General features: G+C 37.5%; 1 protein-coding gene across 1 annotated transcript in view; it reads left to right on the top strand.

The window, feature by feature from the left end:
- ABCC4 (ATP binding cassette subfamily C member 4 (PEL blood group)) overlaps window positions 1-24,228 on the top strand; it is a 142,235-nt gene that overhangs the window by 34,738 nt on the left and 83,269 nt on the right. Inside the window, exons 12-19 of the mRNA XM_005516443.3 lie at window positions 1,138-1,232; window positions 1,339-1,425; window positions 7,692-7,788; window positions 8,901-9,119; window positions 10,957-11,097; window positions 12,485-12,522; window positions 12,827-12,927; window positions 15,918-16,064. Coding sequence (XP_005516500.2) covers window positions 1,138-1,232; window positions 1,339-1,425; window positions 7,692-7,788; window positions 8,901-9,119; window positions 10,957-11,097; window positions 12,485-12,522; window positions 12,827-12,927; window positions 15,918-16,064 — 925 coding nt within the window. The remainder of the gene's footprint in view (window positions 1-1,137; window positions 1,233-1,338; window positions 1,426-7,691; window positions 7,789-8,900; window positions 9,120-10,956; window positions 11,098-12,484; window positions 12,523-12,826; window positions 12,928-15,917; window positions 16,065-24,228) is intronic.

The raw sequence follows: 24,228 nt of genomic DNA on the forward strand, positions 1-24,228 counted from the left end.
GTAAATATCCTATATGCTTTCCTTTGAAATAAATGTCATGTTTGCTGTGTGTTATGCATTGCCAACAGCTATCAAAAGAACCTTAGGGCTATGTACTGGAGAACTTGCTGAACCCAAGTAGTTATATGAAGAAATATATTTGAAAGGTTTGTGTGCAAAGGAGTTTGTGACATGAGATAGAGAAGAGGATTAAGCCAGATTTGTCAAGAAACAGACATTTTGCTTGGCAGCTAAAAAGGTTTCGTGCAGCATGTTATGATATTTCTGTCAGCAGTGACACAGGTGAAAAGCAGATGGTTACTGTAATGAACATCTTTTTGCAAGATTTTTACACTTGGCAGATAGAGTTTTAGTATCTCCTGCTGATATTCAGTCATGTTGTTGTCTAAACTTAAGGTTTTAATGACTTTAAAAGACAGAAAACAGCATTAAAAAAAATCCCCACTTCATATTGATGGTAGATTTGCTTTCATAGTTTTCTTGCAAACTTATGTGTCTTATAAAAGCTGTGAATAAGCTTTAAGAATATATTTTGTAGCTTAATGTAGAGACTTCTGTATTTCCTGAGTAGAAAATACAGTAATATGACATGGAACACTATAATTTTGTTGTTATCCACAGTCCTGAGGTCTCAAATTAACCAAATCAGTGTGATGAATGTTGTAGTTATTTTTCCTGAATACATTGAAGTAAGAATAAAAACAATGCAGTTTTTAAGGACATTGGCAAGATAATTTACTGATAATAGTTACTTCAGTTTTTATTTTTTGTGACAGCTAATTTTGTTCTAATAAAAACAAACAAATTTACTGTTAGACTTTTTAGTATTTTATTGAATTTTCTGAATCAACAATAAATATTCCTTGTAAGACTAAGGATAGTAGTGCACTTTCCTCTGGCACAGCTGTAGAGAAAGTGAACTTTAGGATCTCATCTATATTTTCTGCTTTCTCAATTACCTTTTGCTGAAAGTATAGAGTCAAAAAGTAACAACAGATATTACGTTTAGTATAAAACCTTGTATTTTAATGTGTTAGATTAATACTTTTCAAATAAGAAGTGAAACAGCTTTGCCAGTCTCTGAAGTTAAAATGACTTTTAAAAAAAAAATAATTATCTGTTTTTTCACATTCGCAGGACTTGGAATTACTGGCGAATGGTGACCTAACAGTAATAGGAGATCGTGGAGCCACTCTGAGTGGGGGACAGAAGGCCCGTGTAAATCTGGCCAGGCTAGTGTTTCTTGCTGTTTCTAAAATTTATAAATTGTCAGACTCCAATGACTGAAGTAAACTAATGTAAGACTTTGTGATACTGACATTTCTTTAAACCTTTTAGAGCCGTGTATCAAGATGCAGACATCTATCTTTTGGATGATCCACTGAGTGCAGTAGATGCTGAAGTTGGAAGACATTTGTTTGAAAAGTATGTTACTGCTTTATTTTAATGTAAAATGCAACTGTAGTATTGTAATTCCTTATTGAAAAACTTGAGAAAGCATTTCTGGGGAGATGGATTTCTTCATGAAACTTAGTACATTCATTGTTGTATGGTTGGTTTTTCCCCTACTTTATGTAATTGGAAGATACAGGGTTTTTTCCTTCCCCTCAGTGTTTTGTTGATTTTGTTTTTAAAAGCCCTGTAAAAATCTGTTTTGATGATATTATAAATAGAAATATTCTTAAGGGAATAGATGCCATTTTCATTAGGAATGTCGAGTTTCATACATGAATGTTGGGGTTTATAAATAATGGGGTTTATGAATATTAGTACTGAGTGAAGAATAAAACGGAGTGGGATTTCAAGTCACTTCTTAGTATGCTTCATCTTTACTTGCTAGTAATAAGCACTTAATTCAACTGGCTAAAGGAGAGGACAGAACTGTCTTAGATTCTTGAATAACTTTTCATTTTGGTTCTTGAAATTTCTCTTGGCTGGGTGAAGCAGGGCATGTGGCCTGCAGAGGGCAGAAATAGAGGGCAAGAGAAGGTACAAGTTTGCTATGTAAGAGAGGGATACTGGACCTTACCCCATTTCAAAAGAAACAGGAGAGTGTCCATTAAAAGTCAGGCTCCCTTTTCAGTGAGTTTCTTCTTCCCCATCCCCCTGAAACTGTCTAGTCTAAGGCAAAGAGGTGAGTATCACAATAATTTGGTTAGTCCCAGCCAGTGTTTTGTCCTTACTTCTTCACAGCTTGCAACTCTATATGTTAAAAGGCTTAACCTAGAATTTACTAGAAGGAAAAGCTTCTGTTGAATTCAGTGGTTTTTGGTTGAGGCCTTAAATAAATGCATTTTGTTTAGTATATTTGCATCCTTTGAATTCCAAATACATTAATTAATTTGGTTTTACTATTGTTCTCTCCTGTCCACTCATAGATGATCATAAAAACTTGCAGAAATCTTGCAGAAGTGGTCTTAGAAACTGCACTGAGTAGCAGTGGCATGCAGATTCTTTTTTTCCCCATACAGGGAAGCTTTCAGTATTGAAATTCAGTATTGAATTTGTAAATTGTACATTTGTAAATTGTACATCCTGATGATGTTTGCAGTTTCAAATCTGGATCCTCTGAAACCCCATTAACATTTTGCTTTATTTTATTGATGTTTTTAAAAGGCTATTGTTTGTTTCTGTCAGCTAGTATGGAGTAAGAGTTTTATGATGCATAGGCTTTATGTTCATTTTTTAGCTGCCACAGCTGAGAGATGGAGTTCATCACCTCTCTAGTTCACATACACTATCAAATTCCTTTAATGCCTGCTTAAGCTTTCTAGGCTTCAGCTGCGGCTTTTCTGTTTTGGCACAAGATCTCCCTGCAACTCCAGCATCTGACTGTATCAGTGCCTGAGTTCTGAAAGTGCGCCCACCTGAGCTGCTAACCTGTCTTTACCTGAAGCCTTAAGGTCTCTTAATGAAGAGGGAGACAGGAAAGTAACGTGGTGCCTTGTGAAGGAGGTCAGGCTGCCTCTTCAGCTTACTCTGCTTTTCATATGAGCTGTGACATTGGCAGCATCTACATTCTACTGCAAGCCTGGGAAGTGTGGATTTTTGCATGTGCAAAACCATAAAGGAGATAGAAGCCATTGCACTGTGAGCACAGCATGTGTTTTGCTGATAAGTGTGTGATGATGAGGAGGTATAAGGAGGTTATCTCAGAGAATTTGAAACTCAGACAAGTAACTGGGGTTGTTTCTGTACTTTCATTTTTTTCTCTGCAACTTCAGAGTGAGCAAAACACAAACAAGTAGAATGAAAGCATTTTTAAGAAAATGGACTGGGTGGAGCAGTAGTGGGAAGGAAAACCGAGCAATGCCTCCCTGCACAAGATGTTAAGAGAGGGTTTTTTACAAACAAAGTTGTCTTCTGAGGCCTTAATGGAATCTGTAAAGGTACTGGGGGTAGTGGGAAGAGTGTTATGTTAAGGAAGCTGCTTTGAAAAACAAGGCAAAGCATGTACTTTCCTGAATAGTACTAAAAATGTGGAGAAGACAGAGAGCACTTGGGCAAGAATGATTTCTTAGAACATGGTGCTGAGGAATGTCCGAAACACCACTTCATGCAGGCTTCTCCCCCAGGAGTCCAAACCACGAGGCTTAAAACAATGGATGAGATGGAAGAAACAGGGGATTTTTTTAATGAGAATCTGAAGTGGATATTGTTCAGTTCGCTCACTCTTTCTTTTCTTGTAATTTTATGTTAAAGTTTATTTTTTTTTACAAGTGTCTAGTCCATGTATTTACATCAAAGATAGGTTATGTTCCTAGTAATTCCCCAAAGCTATGACATGTGGATAGCTGGTTCATTACATTTGCTGCTTTTTTGTGTTCTATTCAGCTACTGCAGTAAGCAGTTTAAAATATATAAATAATTTTCAAATGAGCAAGAATGCAAGTAGCACAGCTCCAGTGGGAAAACAGACCATGATATTATTAATAAGGGACTGTGGCTCTTAAGAATTTCTTTGTGATACAGACAAGTTGTACTGTGGATGATGGAGTAGATAAAGCCAGATTTTCAATTAGTTCCTCTTTCTTGTTCAGATTCCTTGGTACCTAGGAAAGTATAAACTGAAGCTTTCCTATTTTTGTGTTATTTGTTGCCTTTTTTCGTGTGAGTTCTTTTGATAGTTAATAGTAAGCATGCTTCAGCCTTTCTCCAGTGGGGGGTTACTAGTATAGTTATATGTTTTTTTTACATATTTGTATGTGGATATGAAAAGATGCCTTTATTTTTTATTTATTTTTTAAAAAGTGGCTTTTAATTTTAATTAACTTCTAAGAAATACAGTATTTTGAGGCCTCTAGTTTCAAAATGGGGAATGGCCATCACAGATCCAGTACCACATTTCTTTCTATGCTGAAGTTTGGAGCAAACTGAGATTTCTAAGAAAATCATGCAATTGCATTTGGATCCCAAGCAATTTCCTGCTCTCCCTGTTTATCTATGTATTGCTATAAATTATATAGTTTCAGATCACCTTTAGGTAGAAATTAAATTGTGTTTCACCAGTGGTATTGACTCAAAAATCATGTTTTTAAGAGTGAGATTTGTATTTCATCAGTCTATTTGGGCATGCCTTTCTGTAGGTATTGTTCCTTCTCATGTATCTTTTCCAGTGACAGGAGCTGTGTAGCAGGCTGATGATCAGCCTGATTTCTTTCTCTTTCTCCACTTGTGAGTGTAGTCAGAGTTGCAGGTCAGGTTAGGAATCTTTTAAAATCAGACCTAAAGTTGTGATGGTTCTTGGGAGTGGTATGCACATTATTCCTAGTGTCTGACAGAATTCACATAGAAAAAGTTCACAAAGACCTACTTGAACACCAGGATCTCTGGCTCAAAAAAGTTCCTAATATAAGGACTCTGGAAGCTGTAAATGTGTGCCAGAGGAGGCATTGTCCCTGTGTTTGCTTATATACTTTCTCCAGCCATCCAGTGCTACCTGGTGCCTAGAACAATTAGTGCTTAGGTCAATTAATTTTGTGGACCAGTCATACTTATGTGTGGCTGGGACTTGTCATGAGATGGAGATAAATGATTACCAAGGTAGATATAGAAACAGAAGCAGCGGAGTAGAACTAGAGACAGCAGAGTAGAATGTGTTGGATGTGTGGGTTTTTTGTCTCTGGCAAGCATAGCACAGTTTTTAAAAAAATTTTGTAAACTTTGAAATGTGCAAAACTAACTGGGGGATTGTTCTCAAACTACTTAAATTTAAACGGAAGGGAGAGGAAAACAAATATAGGAAGTAAATGAATATAACAAAGGCTTTATGCCTGTGAGCACTTCTGCATGTGTTTTAATTTCATTTCAGTGGTTATTTTCATTGAAATGAATGTAAGTATTAACTAGAGTAAAGTTAAACTTGCATGTGAACTTCCAAAAAGGAGAAGGAGAAAGAGTGGTAAGGAAGAAAGTAGAATCATTAAAGAAGAGACATTTTGCAGAGGTGAAAGAAAGCTGGTTCTTGGAGATAAAAACTTAAAAAAGATTGAAGGAAAAACTCATCTCAAAGAAAAGCAGACCTGATAGGGAAGGAAGAACAAAAGAGGATTTGTATGCACGAGGTGCGAAGACTCTGCCTTTGTGCAGGGGAGCACTGTGTTGTTGTAGGCCCCCTTCTCAGTGTCTCCTGCTTCATGCTCTGCACTATCAAAGCACAAGCTAATTATTTTTTAATAATGTAGCAGTTTGCTACAGTCAAAGTGCAGTGGGTTTTTCAAATGGATTAAAGTATCCTGTTACATAAGTTTGTTAGCTTAAAATACTCTTTGCTTATTTGTGTTGAATTGGAAGGGTGTAATTTCTGGAGAGGTCTGTCCTGGTTTTGGTATTTCTGATGATGTAGGAAGGTCATTGATGGTACATACTCAGGTGATAGAAAACCAGGCAACTCTAAAGGCACTTCTGGAAACAGGTATTTGTCAAGTTTTGGTTATGGGATGTGAATTAGTAGGTGCATGCAGCAGGGAAAAGTGCAAAGTGTTGAGTCCATGAATGTACAATAGCAGGGATCAATAGTGTGGTAGTTACATAGAAAAGGAGGTGTAGAGTGTAGGTAGGTCATAAACCAAGTATGACTCAGCAATGTCATATTCTTTTTAAGGAAATGGCACCCTGGGATTTATGACCAGTACTATATGTGGCAAATCATATTCCTGTTTTGTTTTGTACATAATATAGTACATAGAGATAGTACATACATATAGTAAAATAATACTCCTATTATGATTTGTACAGGTAAGGTCTCAGCTGAAATAATGTTTTCATTTTGTGCCCTTCAGAAAATGTATAGACCAGCTTCATACTCCAGTGTAGGTGGTCAGGAACGTTCAGGTGTCCACGGCAGGGAGGCATAAAAGAAAGAAGCCTATCTGCAACTTAAAAGTCTGTTTGGGAGTCTTCTTTATTACTTTATTTGTTTTTCTTTCATGTCTGGAGAAGGACTTCAAGTATGAAGGGACTTTGTACACAGGAGTTAACTGGTCTAGGGGCCTTTGGGCATTTAATGGATTGAAATTGCACCAAAGGACGTAAACTTGAACTTCAGAGAAAGATTTTGTAATGGTGAGGGTAGCTTGTCCCTGGAATACATTTTCAAGGATGTTGAAATTTCTGTTTAGCTTAAACATGAAGAAGAACCCATTTAACTTCTGCCAGGAACATTTTTACGTTTAAATTGATTCTTAGTTGGGGAAGAGGATGCAGCTTTCACAGCCTCTTCATCTCACTTTTTCTTGTACTCAAGAAAGCTGAAGAACCTTTGGGTGTTTTCTGTCTGGATCTTGTGTGACTGTGTGCTTATGTACTTAATAAATGTGACAGTGGTGACTGGAGTTTGTGCAGCAGTTTGTCCTGTTGTCATGCATTAAGTGTGCCTCTCGAGAGTGCTGGACAATCTCAGGGAAGGTGAGCTCTGTGGGGCTTTAAAAGGCAGGTAAAAAGGTCATGGCAGTGCTGGGCAGGCTCCAGCAGATGTCTGAGCTCTTGGACCAGCTACATCCCCTGCTGAGAAGGCTTTCCCTGGGTTCTCTGTACCATCAGTGAGAAAGGGCATGATTCACTTAGAACTGGGCTTTTCCCCTAGTTCTTCTTCAGTTATACAGAGCAGTACTTCTAAAAACAGATGGATGATGATACCTTAAGTCTCAGTGAGCCAGTTGGAAAAATAAACACTTATGGACTATTTTGGAATGTTTTGGGTTTTTTTTTCTTTAATCAGTAGTACTATTTAATTCTCCGGAAGTCTCTGTGGCTCAGTGTTACAGCTGGTCTGAAAGCTTCTCTCAAAAAGTTATTTTTACTGTCTGTATTTCTCCATTTCTCCATAATTTTCCACAGTATCTTGCCCTTCTTTCTCTTCCCTTTAGTATAATTTTTTAAAAATACTCTCTTTGCAGTTCAGCTTATGATATGTACATTTGTTACAAGAACGTTTAGGACAATTTTAGTGAAATGTCTTATTGCCTCCTCTTTTTTCTCAGACCAGAAATAATTCTATTTCTTTTCCCTACCTTGAAAACTTAAAAAGTTAAATAAGGAACATACTTGTTAAGGTTTTATGTCTTTTTTGTAAATCTAGTAAACATGGTCATCTTCTGATTTTAAAAACTGAGTAATTGAATAGCTTTTACAGAAATAATTAAAATCTTTTAGGACATTGAATTTTAATTAATCTTTCCATCTCTTTGCAGATGTATTTGTCAGGCCTTACATCAGAAGATTTCTGTTTTGGTCACTCACCAGTTGCAATATCTCCGTGCTGCAAATCAGATTCTAATTTTAAAGGATGTAAGTGATTCCAATGTCTATACTTATACTTTGTAATTATCCTTTTTAATCTAAGAAAGGAAAAAAATAACAATCAGATTTCAATTTTTAGTTTGTAAATGTATTTTCTGTCTACTTATGACTACATATGGTTTTTAAGTTATTAGTAGGTTGATTTTTTTTGGAATACCTTTCCTGAAAAAACTTTTTCTATCATGCATATAAATAATCTTGAATTAATAATACTTATTTCTTCAAACACTTTGTCTGGCTTTGAAATAAAGTTTTAGCCTTCCCTTGCTTCAAATTTAATATACTGTAAGACTGTGTAAATGTTTTGCTTTTGTTCTTGTTTCTTACACTTCTGTGTGAATTAAGAACTGTGTTAATTTTGCAACAAATCCATTTTTAAATTGAGGCTGAGAAATAGTCTCAGATCCTTTGAGAATGAGCATGCCTTCAGTGCAGCTGGTTCCTTCCCATCTTCGTTGTACCAGAGGCAGAGGGGAAGTGCAAGGCCTACAACTGGGGCCTTTTTTCTTGTTTTTTTTTTTTTAAGGCTGGGTAGTGAAATATTTGAAATTATTTTGATGCACTGTGATGGTGCAAAAAAGGACACTGTCCCTCTTTTTCTTTCCATTCAGATTGCTTTAGAAGTTACAGTAGCTCTTGAGAAATGAGTTTGTGGTGGAGCTGAAAGGAATGTGGACATGGTCTGTGTTGCTTCTTGTAAGGTTCTGTAAGGATCAGAAAATGGTGTTTACCCCTGGGATGGAGCAATATGAAAAGACTGATGGTTGTGTATGTGGTTTAACAGGCTGTCCTAAAGCTGAATGGCTTGGCTGTCTCCCACAACTTCTCGAGGGAGGTGGTTCTCCCCTGGCTGTAACTTGGGCTGTTCTCATCCTGTTTGTTTGTTGGCCCTGTTAGCTGCTCCAAGGTGACTGGTCAGAGCCTAAAGAATTTTTTTTCCTGCTCCTCTAAGTGAGCCTCACAGAGGCTTCAGCTCAGTTACTGCAGTGGGATGTGTGCCCAGCAACTGCAGCACCCCAGAGGTAGTAAGAACAGGTCAGAAAAATTGTCCTTTATGGAAATTATATAATGAAAGTACTAAAAGTTTATATTGATTGTAGGGTAAAATGGTGGGGAAAGGTACCTATGCAGAGTTCCTGAGATCTGGCATCGACTTTGCTTCCCTTTTGAAAAAAGATGAGGAGGTGGTAGAACAGCCATCAGTTCCAGGAACACCCAACCTGAAGGCTGCCCGGAACCGAACCTTCTCGGAGTCCTCTGTCTTGTCCCAGGATTCGTCTGTCCACTCACAGAAAGATGGAGCTGTCGAACAACCACCTGTGAGTGCTCAAAGGATAGAAGTGTCTTGGTACTTGTCTGGCTGGTTTAGAACTTAAGTTTCGATGTGGGCTTTCCCTGCAGCATTGGGATTTCGGGGATTACTGAATTGCGTTATCAGGTGAGATCAGCTCACCTCTGGAGGAGCTGCCCAGCTGGGCTTGGCTGGCAGCTCACAGCTCAGCGTGGTGCGTTCAAACCCTGCAGTGTCAGTCTGTGCAGTTCAACATCAGCTCTGCTGGGTGCTGGGAGCATTCCTTGGCTGTGTCCAGAGCCACCACACTATGCTTCTTTCAGTCTGTCCTCTGACAGCAGTACTTTAAAGTCCCACTGTACTGGGGGGGGTTCACTGTGTTTGTGGATTGTTGAACTGAAATGAACACTTCCCCTGAAATCCTGAGCTCTGAGAAGTGCACGTAGAAGCTGTGGCTTTATGCAAAGTCTGTGTTTGCATGGCTGGCATCAACATACCCATAAACATACCCACATGATCTTGAGCTGGCCCTGCGGGGGTAATCCTGGGACACCACTGCCTTGCTCTCTCTAGCCCTTTTGTTGGTGAAAACAGAAGGCTTTATATGGTGCCAGTGTGACTTCCAGGTGCCTCCTTATCTCTTGGCCTGCCCAGTGCAAAAGCAACCCTAAAGTTTCTCTACCAGAGGTTGCCTTCTGCTGGTGTGTTTGCGTTCACATTGAACAGTGCAGGCTCCCTGTAACCCTGCTAGGCTTGTGCTAGCACTGCATCCATGGAACAAGCAATCCCTGTATGTCCCTGATGACTGACACCTTTGCTGTGGGTATCTATTATTTCTGTTCCTTCTCTATGTTGAAAAGCAGTGAGATTATAAAAAGAAAGAAAAAAAAAAAACACTATGTTTTTTTTTTCTCCAAAGTGCAGTAAACTTAAATTATTAATGTCCCAATGGCAACTCCAGTCTTAAATTCTCTTAAATTTGTGGATGTGTACCAAACTTCTTAGCAGCATTAAGACTGTTGGATGGGGAGAAGTGGGAAGGTGGGGTGGCTGGAGGAGCAAAAAGCTGAGATAGGCTTCTCACCTTTTATGGATGAGTAGGTTGGATTTCTCTTTTCACGTCTGTCAGGTGTCTTGATTCCACTGCTCTTGTACAGGCATGTCTTGTGGCAACAAAATCAACTGTTACATGTCCACTGAACTGACACTAGTTTTTATATTGAGTACACTGTAAAAATTTAAAAGAAAAAATCCTGAGTTTATTAATTTGTATAGTTCTTTCACCTTCTTTATGCCTGTATAATTTTTTCCTTCTCTGTTTTTCAGTGTTCCCCATCCATTGTTTCCTTAGTATGGCTTCTCGTTTGTCATTTTACTTCTCTTCCCTATTAACAGATGCTTTGTTGGTATTTACAAGGAGATTATTAGAACTTTATGGATAATTTTTAAGTCTTGGGTGTATGTTGGTTCATTTTGGTACATACTCATAGAAGAGTATTTACCTTAAATGCTTTTCTGGAAGGGAAAGGTTGCCCACATTTGTATTCTGAAAACAGAATCTTCCCCAAATAAAGGCCTTAATTTCTGGAGCTGTTACAAGTAAAGGTGGTATATAAGAAAAGAAGAACCTGGATAGTGGTCAGAGTAAATATTCCTGGCTGTATATGAAGTTGTGTTATATTTGGTGATGCAATGCCAAATAAAATCCTTGAAGTGTTGCTTTGCAGAGTAGATTTTTCAGTACTAGTGCACTGAGACTAATTTTTTTTGTCATAGCTGTAGTTCTATATTTAAAATATAAAATTTTTATATGCATAATCACTTACAAGGTTGATGGGGTTTATTCTGTGGATTTTTTCTTTCAGGGTGAAAATGCACTGGCTGCAGTGCCAGAAGAGAGTCGCCATGAGGGAAAAATAGGCTTTAAAGTTTACAGAAAATATTTCACTGCAGGAGCAAACTACTTTGTGATTTTTATACTCTTAGTACTTAATATTTTGGCACAGGTAAGTCGTTGGAAGCCGCAAATAATACTGAAAGTATTTTGGGTTTGTGAGGATTCCCCCCTCCCATGCCTTTTTTTTCTTCTTTTTTTTTCTTCTTTTTTTTTTTTTTTTAATATAGTGCATACTTGTTGCTGTAATGTTTCATCTAAAATGTTTGGGTGTTCTTTAATAATTTTGTAGTGTACCCAAGTGTCAGCATGGAGTTGTTGGTACAGCATTGAGAGGTCTTGCACTTATTTCAGCAATTTTAATACCTCACTAAAATAATTACTTTGATGACAACATGGCACAAAAATGATAAGACAGAGTACTTTGTTTAGAAAGAGAAGAAAATCATAAAGTGTATAAAAGCATTATAAAAGTTTAACAAGCCTGAACAGTCAGAATGTTTCCAGTTGAGGAGGGTAAAGAGATTTACTGGGTGTGGAAGGACAGAGTCTGACAGAAGTGTTCGAAGAACAGCTCGCCTCTTGATAAGTGCAGATTATGAGGAAAGTTTAGATGGAGGATCACTGTTTAGCAGAGTGAGAAAGTGAGGAGGAGTACAGGCAAATACCTTGTGTGATGCAGACTGTAGCAGGTATATAAAAGATTTTTTAAACAAGGAAAGTTATTTACAAACTTACTGAAAGCAATGGTGAGCTGAGGAAGCTGAGTGAAAATACCTTATTGCCTTTTTCTCTGTTTCTTGCTGAGAATTCAGATTAGTTTTGTGGAAATTATTTTTCTTTGCTGTAAAAAAATAATCCATATATTTTAACATCTTGCTTGTCCTTGCATTGAGTTTCTTGGAAAGGTAGCTAAGCAAGATCAAATCTCTGTAGTAGACTGCCCACAACTTCAAATTCACATGAACAGAAGTGTATTTTGAGATAATAACCCTGTTACATGTTTGTAGTCACCTCTTGTCACAGAAGGAAGGTGGCAGAAGGAATTTTTCCCTCCCTCTCCTTTCTCATCCTCCTTCAACCCTGTTTCTGGTAATTATCTCGTGTAAACACAAATTTCTGGACTGGTAACATCAGAAAGTTTGTTAATCAAAAAGAATTTTGGATTATCTCTTGTAGCAAATTTAGGAACTGAGAAAATGAGTTCTTTAATGTTCAATTAACATACATTAGGAAGAGCTACTATATTTTGTTTGCTAAAGTGTATTTCTTTCCTTTAGTTTGCTAACATGTAAGGTAATTTAAGGTAACTTCTTTCTTTGTAGAGCACCTTCTAATGTGCTTGGCAAATTGCTGCTGGTCTTGAAAGACTGGATGGCATACTTTTCTGAATATGTGATGTTTTCCCAGAGAGCTTGAAAGAATAGCAAGGAAATTTAATTTTCTAATTTTTTTTTAATTTTGTAAGATGATTCTTGTATTTGCCTCTTTTGCTCAAGGTGGCCTATGTGCTCCAGGACTGGTGGCTTTCTTACTGGTAAGTTGCTAACAACTGGCTGATGGTTTCTGCCTTTTCAGTTAAGTGCTGTTTGTTTAATTGAAAAGGAATGGAACCTGTTCTACAATAGTTCAGATCTTCCTCTGATTTCCACTTCTTTTGTGGGGGAAAAAAATTTAAACTTTATGCTGAGTGTGGACTCTAATTGCATCTATTCATGCTGTGATGCAGGACAGCATCAGTGCATGAGATCTTTTGGACTAAAGATTTCAACAGAATTGAATCTAGAAACAGCTAAACATACTTATTTGATGATGGTTACCTTCTGTGTGCATTTCCACAGGGCAAATAATCAAAAAAAGTTGAATCTCTCAACAAATGGAAATAATGGAACGAATGCGACCGGACCTCTAGACCTTAACTTTTATTTGGGAATTTATGCAGGTAATTGCACATGCACCTGTGTGTGTCTAAGAACTATTTATTATCTGATAGAGTTTTGAGAGGTGCAAAGCAATGTGTGGCAAAATGTGATTTCTAGCAGTAACTGAGCAATGTCTTCTAACAGCTTAGAAGCCTGAGTCTTGCTTTCTGATTAAATAGGTTATAATATATTTATTATAAAATACATCTGACAGAAGAAATAGGTTGAATGCAGAGTCTTTAATTGCTTTGCCTGGATTTTGGAGAGTAAATCAGGAACAGAGTATTTTTAAAGTCAGTCACATTAAGGTTGTGCTTATTGTCTATATATTAGTAAGTCATTGAGCTAAGTCTTCAGTCATTATATGGATGGCAAGAGGGATTAGAAATTGATGTTTGTTCTGTGCTGTTCTAAAACTTGGCATGGCTATGTTTCTTCTGAAGTGCCATAGCAAAAGAACAAGTTTTTAAAAGCCATACTAGATGGGTATGCAAAGCAGGTTGTTAAAAAACATTTCAATATATTTCAATCGGTAGCATTATGCTTCTGAATATTCAGAAAAGGGCGTTGATCCTTGCATTCAGGCATCCAAACATCTTGAAAAACTGCTCTGAGATGTAGTAAAAATTGCCACAGAAAAATCATGTGCATGCTCTCAGATTCTGCTATTTAACACTCCTAGTGATGTACGGTTTTGTATGGCATGGTAATTTCTTCATGGAGATGTAAATGACTGGTGTGAGAAAACAGGTGGAATGCCAGAAGAATATGCATTGAATGCATTCAGAAACATCTCCATGGGTGAGAGAATAGGTGCAGGATTTTTAGTTTAGTTTGTTTTCTGGAATCCACATGACCTTAGTGGCTGACAGAAAACATTGTGTTTGGCCTGGAAAGCAGCAATTTAGGAGCCAGATAAATTTGGCTCTTATTTTCTCTGTGTAATGTCTTATTTCGTGAACTGTTCCAGTGGACTGCACAGTATGATTAAATGTGGAAAATTTCACTTTCTCTGACCAGATAGCCTAAACCACATTAGTGAAAATTTTATCCTTTAAGGAATATTTTGCTCTAGATAGCAGAACAACAAAATCTATCTTTATATTGAAGTGTTTAGATGACTTAGTGAGATATTTGCTATGGTTGAACAGACAGCATTGACTTACCTACACAAAATTGTAAGTGAAGTTGACAAAGTTATAAAAAGATAGTATTTTATGTGAAATATGTAATAATCCAACTGATCTTTTTCTGTAATCTCTTAAACAGTATAAAACAATTTAACATTTTTACTTCTGATTTTGAGTGTTTGATAAAACAAAAAAACCCCACTGTAGTATTTCCTTCTTAGTCCTTGTTGCTTCTGTGAAACAAAGGTTTTGAAGAGTAAAATTGCTGTTAATAGGGAACACTATTGTTGGCCAGAACTGAGGTACCAATTCTACACCTGTAAGGAAAACATTCAAAGGGCTCTTGTCTCTCTCATATGGAGCTTCTGAGCTCATGAGCAGGAAAGAAATGAGTGAAGGACTCAGAAGCATGTCTTGTTCCTCCTTCTCTCCAGCTGTTAGGTCTTTTCAGGAGTTTTGTTCTGGGTGGGTCATACCAACAGCTGCCTCCAGGCCTGAGTAAAGTTGTACAGAAAAGTGGGGTTCCCAGGATGTGGTCCCTTTCCTCATGTCACTCCCACAGACTGCTACTAGGAGTGGGCTGTGCCATGGCCTCCTGCTTTGTGCCTCTCCTGCTCCCTTCTTGCATGACCCAGCTTTCCTGTTTGGGTATATGCAGTTACTCTTGGAAAAATTGTCTTCTCCTACCTGGTCTGGAATACAGCAGCTGGGACAAGGCAAACAGACTCTCGTCCCAGCCACCATCTTTTTTCTTGAAAGCAGCACCTCACAGAATGTAAGTAATTAACTGCAAGCAGACAAATTAAATGGTGATGATACCTTTTTTTGCTCCCTGCGAGAACAGCGAAGGAAACAGGATGGCATAGCTTAACCATGTCACATAATTTAAAACCTCCCTCTTTCTCACTGTTGCTATATATATAAATTATATATATATATATATATATATATATATATAATTTAAAACCTCCCTGTTTCTCACTGTTCCTGAATTGTGCATGATATTAACCTGCCCTTAGAATAGGCAAGGTTTTCTGCTGATAGTTGGGGTCTAACTTCAGTGTGTCCTCAAGACCTGAGGTAGCTTTGCTGATTTTCTGAAGCAGATCATGTGGAGCCTGGAAGCTCTGCTAAATGCAAGGTTTAGACCTTCACTGTTCACCCTTATTGACAGGGAATGTGGGCAGCCCCATTGGAGATTATGCACAGCAAACAGAGCAGCAGCAATCTCATTATTTGTTTCAGTTTTTTGCCCTGTAGCGCCCTTGTCTTGCCAGCAGAGTTGTGCCCAGAAGAGAGACAAAAAGTCTGCGGACCAGTTCCCTAGAAGGACTTTCACGTGACATAAGGAATGCATCTTACAAAGTGTGAAAGATATGCAGTTTAAATGATTTGGTGTGTCTTACAAGGGGAAGGATGGCATGAGTGGTTTGGGCTGATTTGGAGTTGGTTGTCTCTAAATAGCCATGTATATATTACTTGTTTAATCTTCACAGTGACCTCTGCAAGCCACAATTGTACATGGCACTGTGAAATTAATTTTTTAGTAACGCTGTTATGCAGAAAGTTTTAATACACATTTATCTCTTGGGTTAACAGCTATTTCTTACATTTCTGTGAAGTACCAATTCTTTCAAAACAGAAAAAGAGACATTGATTAAATGGCTTCTGTGATAATAACTGAAGCTAGTGACAAATGTATCTGTGCTCTGCACTCAGTTTGAGTCCCCCTAGGCTTGGATTCTTGCTATATGCAGAAGTCCAGAGAATTTGTTTTTAGTGCAGTTTTATTTTTAACTTCTTTTCTTCTTCTGAAAGAGCCATATCTTTTTGGAAGCTCTATTCATGGTTTGTTTTTGTTTGTTTTTTTTTCCTTTCAGGTTTAACAGTGGCTACAATACTATTTGGCATAATAAGAAGTCTTCTGGTGTTTCAAGTTCTTGTTAATTCTGGTCAGAATTTGCACAACAAAATGTTTCAATCCATTCTGAAAGCTCCTGTCTTGTTTTTTGACAGAAATCCTATAGGTAAGTTTATTAGTAAAAAAAAAACAAAACAACAAACCTCGGTATTTAATGTATCTTCTTGATTGCAGAAATTGTACCATTTCTGGACAATTACAATTTGATGGTATTTTTGCACTTCTGTTGGGTTCTTTTGCTTCTTTTACTGAGACTCTCTAAATCTAAATTTTACTTAAACACTTGAAATTTAACAGTGTAGTCCTTTTCAATTTCAAACTCCGACTGCTTATTGATGTTTCATCTTACTGTCTTTAAATGCAGCTTACAGAACAATGAATTAGCTGCAGCTTTGGTGTTGTACATTGACTTGTATTTGCACTGCTGTTTTGATGCAGTTTCACAGGGTGTCTCCCATATGCTGAATGAATATGAGTGCATTTTGTAAAACTGTGATCCAGATCCTTATGTTCTTCAAAAGAAGGGAGAGAGAAGCTGGAGCAGAGTGAAGAGAGGGGGAAGTGGATGGTACTGATTGACTAGCCAAAGGTTTCTCTTTTACATGAGGAGCAGAAGCCTGATGGCCTTCACTCCCTTGGGGAAAAAATGGACATGGGCTTGTTCTCATAGCACCAGAAGGCATTTAATTAAAGAATATATAGGGATGGCTTTATTGCTTCAGTGAAAGTAGTAATATTTTCAGGAAATAGATACCCATGTGGAGAAAAGGTTCATGTCCATGATATGATGAATGAAATGTGTACAATTTAATCTTAACGAATACCCCTATAACTGCAGATGTTTAGATCTGTGTTACATGGCCTGCTTGTAATGTGAGTGTGTGGAAATGTAAATCTAAGGACACTGCAAAGGATTAGAAGGGAAGTCCAGGAAATGGGTTAGTGGTGAGCTTCTGAGAGCACATACATGAGGAGAAATCCTAGTGCTGATGTGTCGGGGATTTTCCTCTAGTCTCTCTTGTGTATGTGTGCACAGCAAGTGCAGTAATTTTATTTTTGAGAAAATATGTAATGATCTTGTAAGAATGCCCCTAAATCTGGCTCATAATAACAAATTTAAGAACTAGAGAGAAAAACATCAGCAGCAATGCAGAGTAACACCAGCTTGCTTTGTAACACTGTGAAGCTCTAATTAGCAGTGCATTGTAAAACTGGCATTCATAAAACCTGCCTGTCGCTGGTATTCACACACTGTTGTGACTTAGATATGTGTTTCTGTTAAGCAACTGATACTTTATAATAGAAAGTTAACTTCAGGATGCATATATTTCCTTACCTTCACCTTTCTTTTGGTCAAGGTGGCATGCAAAAGTACTGCTGTTCTGATCTCTGCGTTATTTGAAAAAGGAAAAAATGGGAAGAGAAAAGATGACACATGAGACAATGTGCTTGTTCAGAATTGCAGCATTTAGCAGTTCTGAAATCTGTTTGTAATATCTGTATTTCATTGTCTGATTTATGTGGGTTTTTTACTGTTTATTTATCTTTTAGAACTTCACATGCTATTTCTTGTATTGAGGTGGGATGTATTTTTTTTTCCCCAATTGTTTTTTCGATACGCCTATGAAAGACATACTAAAAAGAAATTGAAATTATTAAATGTGCCTTTTTCTAGGGTTATGATTGTAATAGCTAAGCCAAACTATTAGTTACCATATTCTGTATTAGCAAAGCTAATACTGCAATGTCAGATCTGTCATTTAAGCATCCAGCATGTTCTCAGTATTAATGTGAGGTCTCTTCAGCAGAAGCAATTGCTGAACTGAATTTTGCTGTTTTATTTATCAGAAAATAATCAGTAATTAAAAAATGCCACGGCTAGTATTTTGAACACATGGTGATCTGTGTTCCAGAGTTGAGGAAGGAAACTTAAATAAATAGACATCCCAAGCTCTTGGAAGTTCTTACTGGGGAAGCAGAGTAACGAGGAGCATCAGAGAGTCAACATTAGGAAATGGAAATGCGTGGTGAATCATGACATGTCTGTCAGCTCCCAACAGTGTAGATCCAATCAGTCTTGGTGAATAAATGAGATGACTTATTTCTAAAAAAATTATACTTTGTGAATCAGTTTAGGCATGAGCCCAAGATCTCTCTTTACAGATTGCACTAGCAATATATAGGGAGGGAAAGGTTGTAAAGGGAATAGTAACTAGCATTTTACCCAGATGATAGAAGACTGTCAATGTATTTTTGGAAGCTGGATTACACAGCAGAGAGAGGAAAGGAATAAAAGGACCACTCTCCTGTCTCCCTTCCCAGACAAAAAAATTTGTATATACACAGATTTCACCTTTCTGTAATTTGGCATAGGTCTAAAAATAGTTAAACATTACTGCATATTTCGCATTGGAAGAACCTTATTAATAATTGACTGTCTCTCTTTCTTTTTCCTTCTTAAGTATTTAGCCTAACCCTACTGAGCTGATAATCCTAAGTGACCAAAGTATATTGTCTTACCCAGCATTCAGAAAAATTTGCCATTTATTTATGACTGAAGTACAAATTTATCAGCAGATATCTCTACTGCATCACTTACACCGCTGTTGTGAAAGCTTGATGAGTTGTTGAAGTGTTAGTATTTTGGGTTTGAGTTGTCTGCATTTGTTCACAAAACTTATTTTTTTGAATATAGAATTTGGCTCTCTGGAAACTTCCTTTGCTCTTCTACCCATATCCCAGTAAGGGAATGACATGAATGTCAAAGTATCTGTAAAGTAGGAAGATGTGGACGATTCCTATTTCCTGGTGAATGCATTATGTATTGCTCTTCACATGTCACTTGCAGGAATAAAAAGGGGTTGGTTTCTGTGCATGTCTAGCACAAGAGGGCAGCATGATCTGTTTTATCCCAGTTGAGCATTACAGCGGCCTCTTAGAAGGGTAACCAAATTCATCTGTTATGTTTTTAGAGATGATATTCGAGGAGTGAATTTTCAGCCTTTCTGCTGAGCAGTAGTGTGGTTCCATTCAGTTGTCTTCATTATCTTTAAGAGTAGTATTTTCTCCTGATCTTTTGCACAGTAAGCTTTTCAGCTTCATGTAGTGCTGAGTTCAGGACCTTTTTTGCTTTTGGAAATAGTGGCCAAAAAGTCAGATAACCCTCTAGAGTCAGAAGAGTCCCACCAGGGAGACCTTCCTCAGCCATTTTTCCTTTTAATTTCTTTTTCAAGATGTTTGTAGCACTTCAAAACTAATTTGTTATAAAGCTAGGTGGAAGGGGCCTGGACTTCAGCAGCGAAGACTTGATTTGGGACTTGCCTCTTCTGAAATTAGTTTCCTATTGAATAGTTCAGAGGATCCTACTTTTGACAAACTTCAGGATTTGATTCAAGATTACTTGCTTAGCTTGTAAATGAATTATTCTTTTCTGGGATTTAGGGACAGAGATTAGATAAGTGATGCTAATGTGTATCTGCATCATTTTCAGTTATGGTAGTTTTAGTGCAAATTCTGTGTAATTTTGAATTGCATTGAGTTTAGGAAGCTGAAACCTCCTGCTGCTCTGCTGATGGGTGCTATAAGAAGGAATGGATGATATGCATTAATTTCTTCAGATAAAATAGAAATTGCTTCCCCTTCTAGAGAATCTGTGTGAAATTTAAATTAAACGAGAATCACTACACAAGCACAGTTTTGTTTTGTTTTGTTTTTTTTTTTTTTCCCCAGAGTTGCATCTCCCCAAACTCTTGGTTCTGACACTTATAGGAGGAAAAGAAATATTTTGGCAGACTTTACAGCATTTCTGGCCTTCTTAGAAATGGGAACCACTGAACTGTATGATGGTTATCCTCGACCTGTTAAATTAGCTGATTTGTTTTCCCCCCACAAATGCTTTGTGGAAGCATTAAATAAACATTGATCCCTTTAGGTGCTTACATAGACTTTGAGATTTGACCAAGTTACAGAGAGAAATACTCTTTTTTGGTTTTGGCAGCCAGAAATGACATGCTGAACTGATAGCTAATAGCAGCACATGAAAGCAAACTCCAAATATAAAAGATTAAAATGTGAAAGAAAGCTGTTGTTATAATGAAGAGTTTGTTTTTCTTTAAGGCATAAGGATTTTAATTACGGTATTCATAAATTGAGTGCTGAAACGCTTATAATTTGACAGAGAAAGTTTCTTTATAGGATTAAAAGCATGTTCATCAATGCACAAGTGACTATCTGCGTTTTATCTGACAGAAGTGTCAAATGGGCAATGTTGTTAAAGTGTTTCAACCATATAATATTTGCAACGAATATGGTATTTCAGCAGTCTGAAAATTACAATGCTGATAATGAGGTTGTTAAATTATACTTTATCAGATGGATAGTGAAACTGCTCTAGTTAGTGTACATTAATGTATGCTTGTTCACACAAGTGATTCTGCTGAACAAGTAGCGTGTTTAAACAAGAAATACTGGTCTTAAACTGTGTGATTTACAGTAGGTGGTGTTTTGGCATATCATGCAGTTAACCAGGCAAAGCTTCATGTTAAGATACTTTGTTTGTAGTCTCATTCGTCAGTGATATAAATATTCAGTAGCAATGCCAGGAAATGTATTGTATTCCTATTTGACTCAATGACTCAATTGCTTTCTTTTCTTTTTTTTTTTTTGAAACAAGATCTGTCCTATCTTTCTGATGCAGTTTTCACATATATCCTTGTGGTCAAGATGAATTCTGCAGGGTTGCAAAAAACTGTACTAGCTCTTTTGACAGCTTTCATGTTCTCTTAAGCTAATACAAAAAAATACATTGTCCTTAAAGCAGCAGAGGCTTTGTTTTCGACTCCATGCCAGGCTCTAAAGCGCATTCACATGTGCACAGGTTTGTTAGTTTACGTTGAAAAGAAGTCCCTATAGGACAGCCTTTTGTTGTAAAATAAAAACACAGATTCTCTCTTCTGTGTTGGTAATCACTTGCATTTGTTGTTATTAAGATGGCAACACAATGGGTTCCATCAATCATCAAGATCCTTAACAACCACACAACGTTGTAAATATTATGTTTGGGTGTTTGAGTGGAACAGCTCGTCACTGAAGTAGGTGTGGTAATTAAAACCTGTTAGGTTGCTACATGTGTTAAAGAAAAAAACTCTTTAATGTTTTTTTCATATAACAATGGCGATATGTACTTTAAATCTTATCAGGGTGTGATTATTAAATGATATTTTATGGGAGTTGCTCATTTACTGTTAGTATTATCATGGCTTTGTTAAGAGTTTAAATAGTCTTATGCTTCCATGTGTTTTATCACCATTATGATTCTGTCAAAAGCCTTACAAAGTTGATTGCTGTAGGAGTAGTCTTTAAAGTCAGTAAATGGCACTCTGGAGTTATGTTTACATTTATTATCTATTAGCGTAACTCGATTCAACTCTATCCTGTTCTTTTCAGCAATAGTAATTGAATGAAACTTGGCCATAAACCGATGAGACAAGCCCATTACATTTTCAGTTCACCGAGTCAGAGCTCACCCCATTTATGCCTAATATGGGAGATAAAATTAAAAGCTTTACGGGAAAGCTGTTTGTAGGAGGGGATGAGACATTATTTGATAGGGAAATAGCGTGAAGCTTGTACTGACAGCCCCTTCCAAGTGCAGCCTCCTGCTTCCCCAGCACAAGATTCCACGTCCCTTCGTAGGGATTTTCTATCTTCTTCACATTAAGATCCCCTGGTGGGGAAAACAGCCTGCTGTGAAACTCATTTCTGACCATATGCTGACCTGCCCAGATACTGCAGAGTCTAGTGTTTTCATTTACTGAAGCAGCTACAAGAGAGAGCTGCTCTCGCCCCACCTCAGCCGAGCAAAAAGGAGGCATGGGATGTCGAGCAAGACAGGGAAGTCTAATTAAAAATACTGGCTTTAGAGGACTGCACAGAAGCTGTTCAGAGACCTCCCTTTCCTGCAAGTTTAGCTGGAAAATAAAAATGAAATTTTGTTTTAGTCTTGCATGGATGGCATGCTGTTTTGGGGAGATTTGTGGCAATGAGGAACTGAATGTTGGTTGGAGGCACTTGAAAACCAAGGGAGAGTCTGCTGTAATGTTGATGGAAAACTGTAAGGGGGCTTAAAAAGAGGGCCCAACTGAGGTGATGCAGCTACAAATAAGCTTTTAGAGATAATCCAAAATAGAGGATTTGTTTGTTTGTTTTGATAATAACTATTTAAAATATGTACCTTTTTTTTTTGCTATTTTTAATCTGTTTATAAATTGTGGACTGCTGGGGATACTGGGGACTGGAGGTGCCATGTGGATAGAATGTCCTTTTGCTGTTCATGGATGCCTGTTTTGGATGGGAAATCAACATTTCTGAGAGATGAGGAAAAACTTATCAAAACTCACTTCATTCAACCTTGAAACAAGGCATAAGCATTTCCAAAAATAAATTACTTTGGGGAAGAGCTGGGCAGGGATGATGAACAGCCAGGTGGTGAGACCACATGTATGGAGCGTGGGAAAGGCAGTCCAGCTCTTCTCCCCCTCTGGTTGAATGTGAGCCTTGAACATGTGGCTTCCCCACCCTGGGTGACATCAGACTCTTGGCTGTCCTGGGCTCCTGGCTGTGCCATAACTTTTCACTGCTGTCCCTTATGGACACACAGACACAGTTAGACTGCTGTGGTGTTTGCAGAAAAACCAGCCCGCCTTGATGGGGTGTTTGGGGTTTTTGGGTTTTTTTTGTTTAATCTGAGTAGCTGGAAATTAAAATGAACAAACACTATCACAGTGCAGACTCATTTCATTAACACTGTTCTGCTTTATACTGCACAGAATTCTTTCTCCCAGATGATCCTAGGTAATCTGCACTGCAGCATCTGGGTGAATTAATTAGTTGAGGTTTCTTTTTTCTTTTCTTGTTTTTTTTTTTTTTTTTCAGATTGCCAGCATCTTGCAGATTATGCAACAAGTGAAGATTAGTTTGTGCCTGTGGTGATCTTGTAGAGTGTTTGGAAACAAAAGGCACTTCTCGATCCAAAATTAAAATTTTAGTGTAGAAAAGAATGGCTGTTGTATGTGAATCTGCCTGTTTTGGCAATCCAGACTAAACCCTGAAGAATAGAAATAACAGCAGAAGCAGAGGTATTGAATTGAACTTGACTTTAGTGTGTTGTTCAGTTTAAAAAATACAAACTTTAAGTTATTTACGGATGGTACAATACAGCATTGCTTGCTGTCTTCCACCCTGTCTTCCCAAGATAATTTTTTTTCCTTCATCAAAATCATTAGGTACTTTGGGGCTTTTTTCAGGTGAATACATATGCAGAACCTCCTTCAGGTTTTGATTTTTGATGTAATTTTATGGGAGATAATGTTACATTTGGAGAGGGTAACATTATTATAAGCTGTGCTGTGTATGTTGATATCTACCAGCTTTAAGAGAGCTTTTCAAAGCGTTCTAAAATATCAACAGGCATATGAAGAACATTTTTGTTTGTTTGTTTTATTAGTTACTGGACAATAGTCCTGTAATTAGGATGGTAGTATGTAATGGACATTAATTATTGCTTGTGGCTATACTGACCTTGAGGCAGGTAGCTTGAGACTGAAAACTGCACGTTCATTTTTGTTTGGCGTTTGTTTTAATGTTCATTTAAATTTGGGCTCTTGTTGAACATTTTCCTGATTCTTATTTGCATACTTAATTTCCACAGCTTTTGATTTTGGCTTGAGCAGAATATTTAGTTGTGATGGTCCCAAAGGGAGGTTGCAGAGTGAGGAGGTTTCTGAAAAGTCTGGATAGGCTGGAGCTGCCTTAGCTGTTACTCACCTAATGCTGGGTAGGAAGTTGTATTCACAGAGCCAGCAGGCAAAGCAAGCTGCTGTATGGCAGAAAGGTGGCAGAGTCTTCATTCTCAGCTGTTTGGTTCAGAACAGAGTGCCTTTTGTGCTCAGGAGGTGGTTTTGGTTTTGTGTTCATCTTTGCACTGTTATAAAAGACTTACAAATGACTTTTGACGTGTTTGTCTTCTAGTTGTAGGATCCCCTCATCCTTCCTCATTTACCAGTTAAAAAAAAGAGCATAAAGATCACTGATATTTCTCAAACTTGAGCTTTTATTTGAAAATTCAAAGGAAGTTTAAGAGTTCAGCTTTTCATAAGGTCATGTTTTTTCTGTCCACTGACATGGTTCTGGTCAGCTTTTATCCACATTTTGTTTAATTTTTGTGTACTGAATTCATCCTCTGCTTTCTGAGTCCAGGAATGGTACTTTTT

This window comes from Pseudopodoces humilis, chromosome 2, assembly GCF_049639895.1.
Source record: "Pseudopodoces humilis isolate 2021_Gansu_Grassland_sample_001 chromosome 2, ASM4963989v1, whole genome shotgun sequence".
NCBI classification, from domain to species: Eukaryota; Metazoa; Chordata; class Aves; order Passeriformes; family Paridae; genus Pseudopodoces; species Pseudopodoces humilis.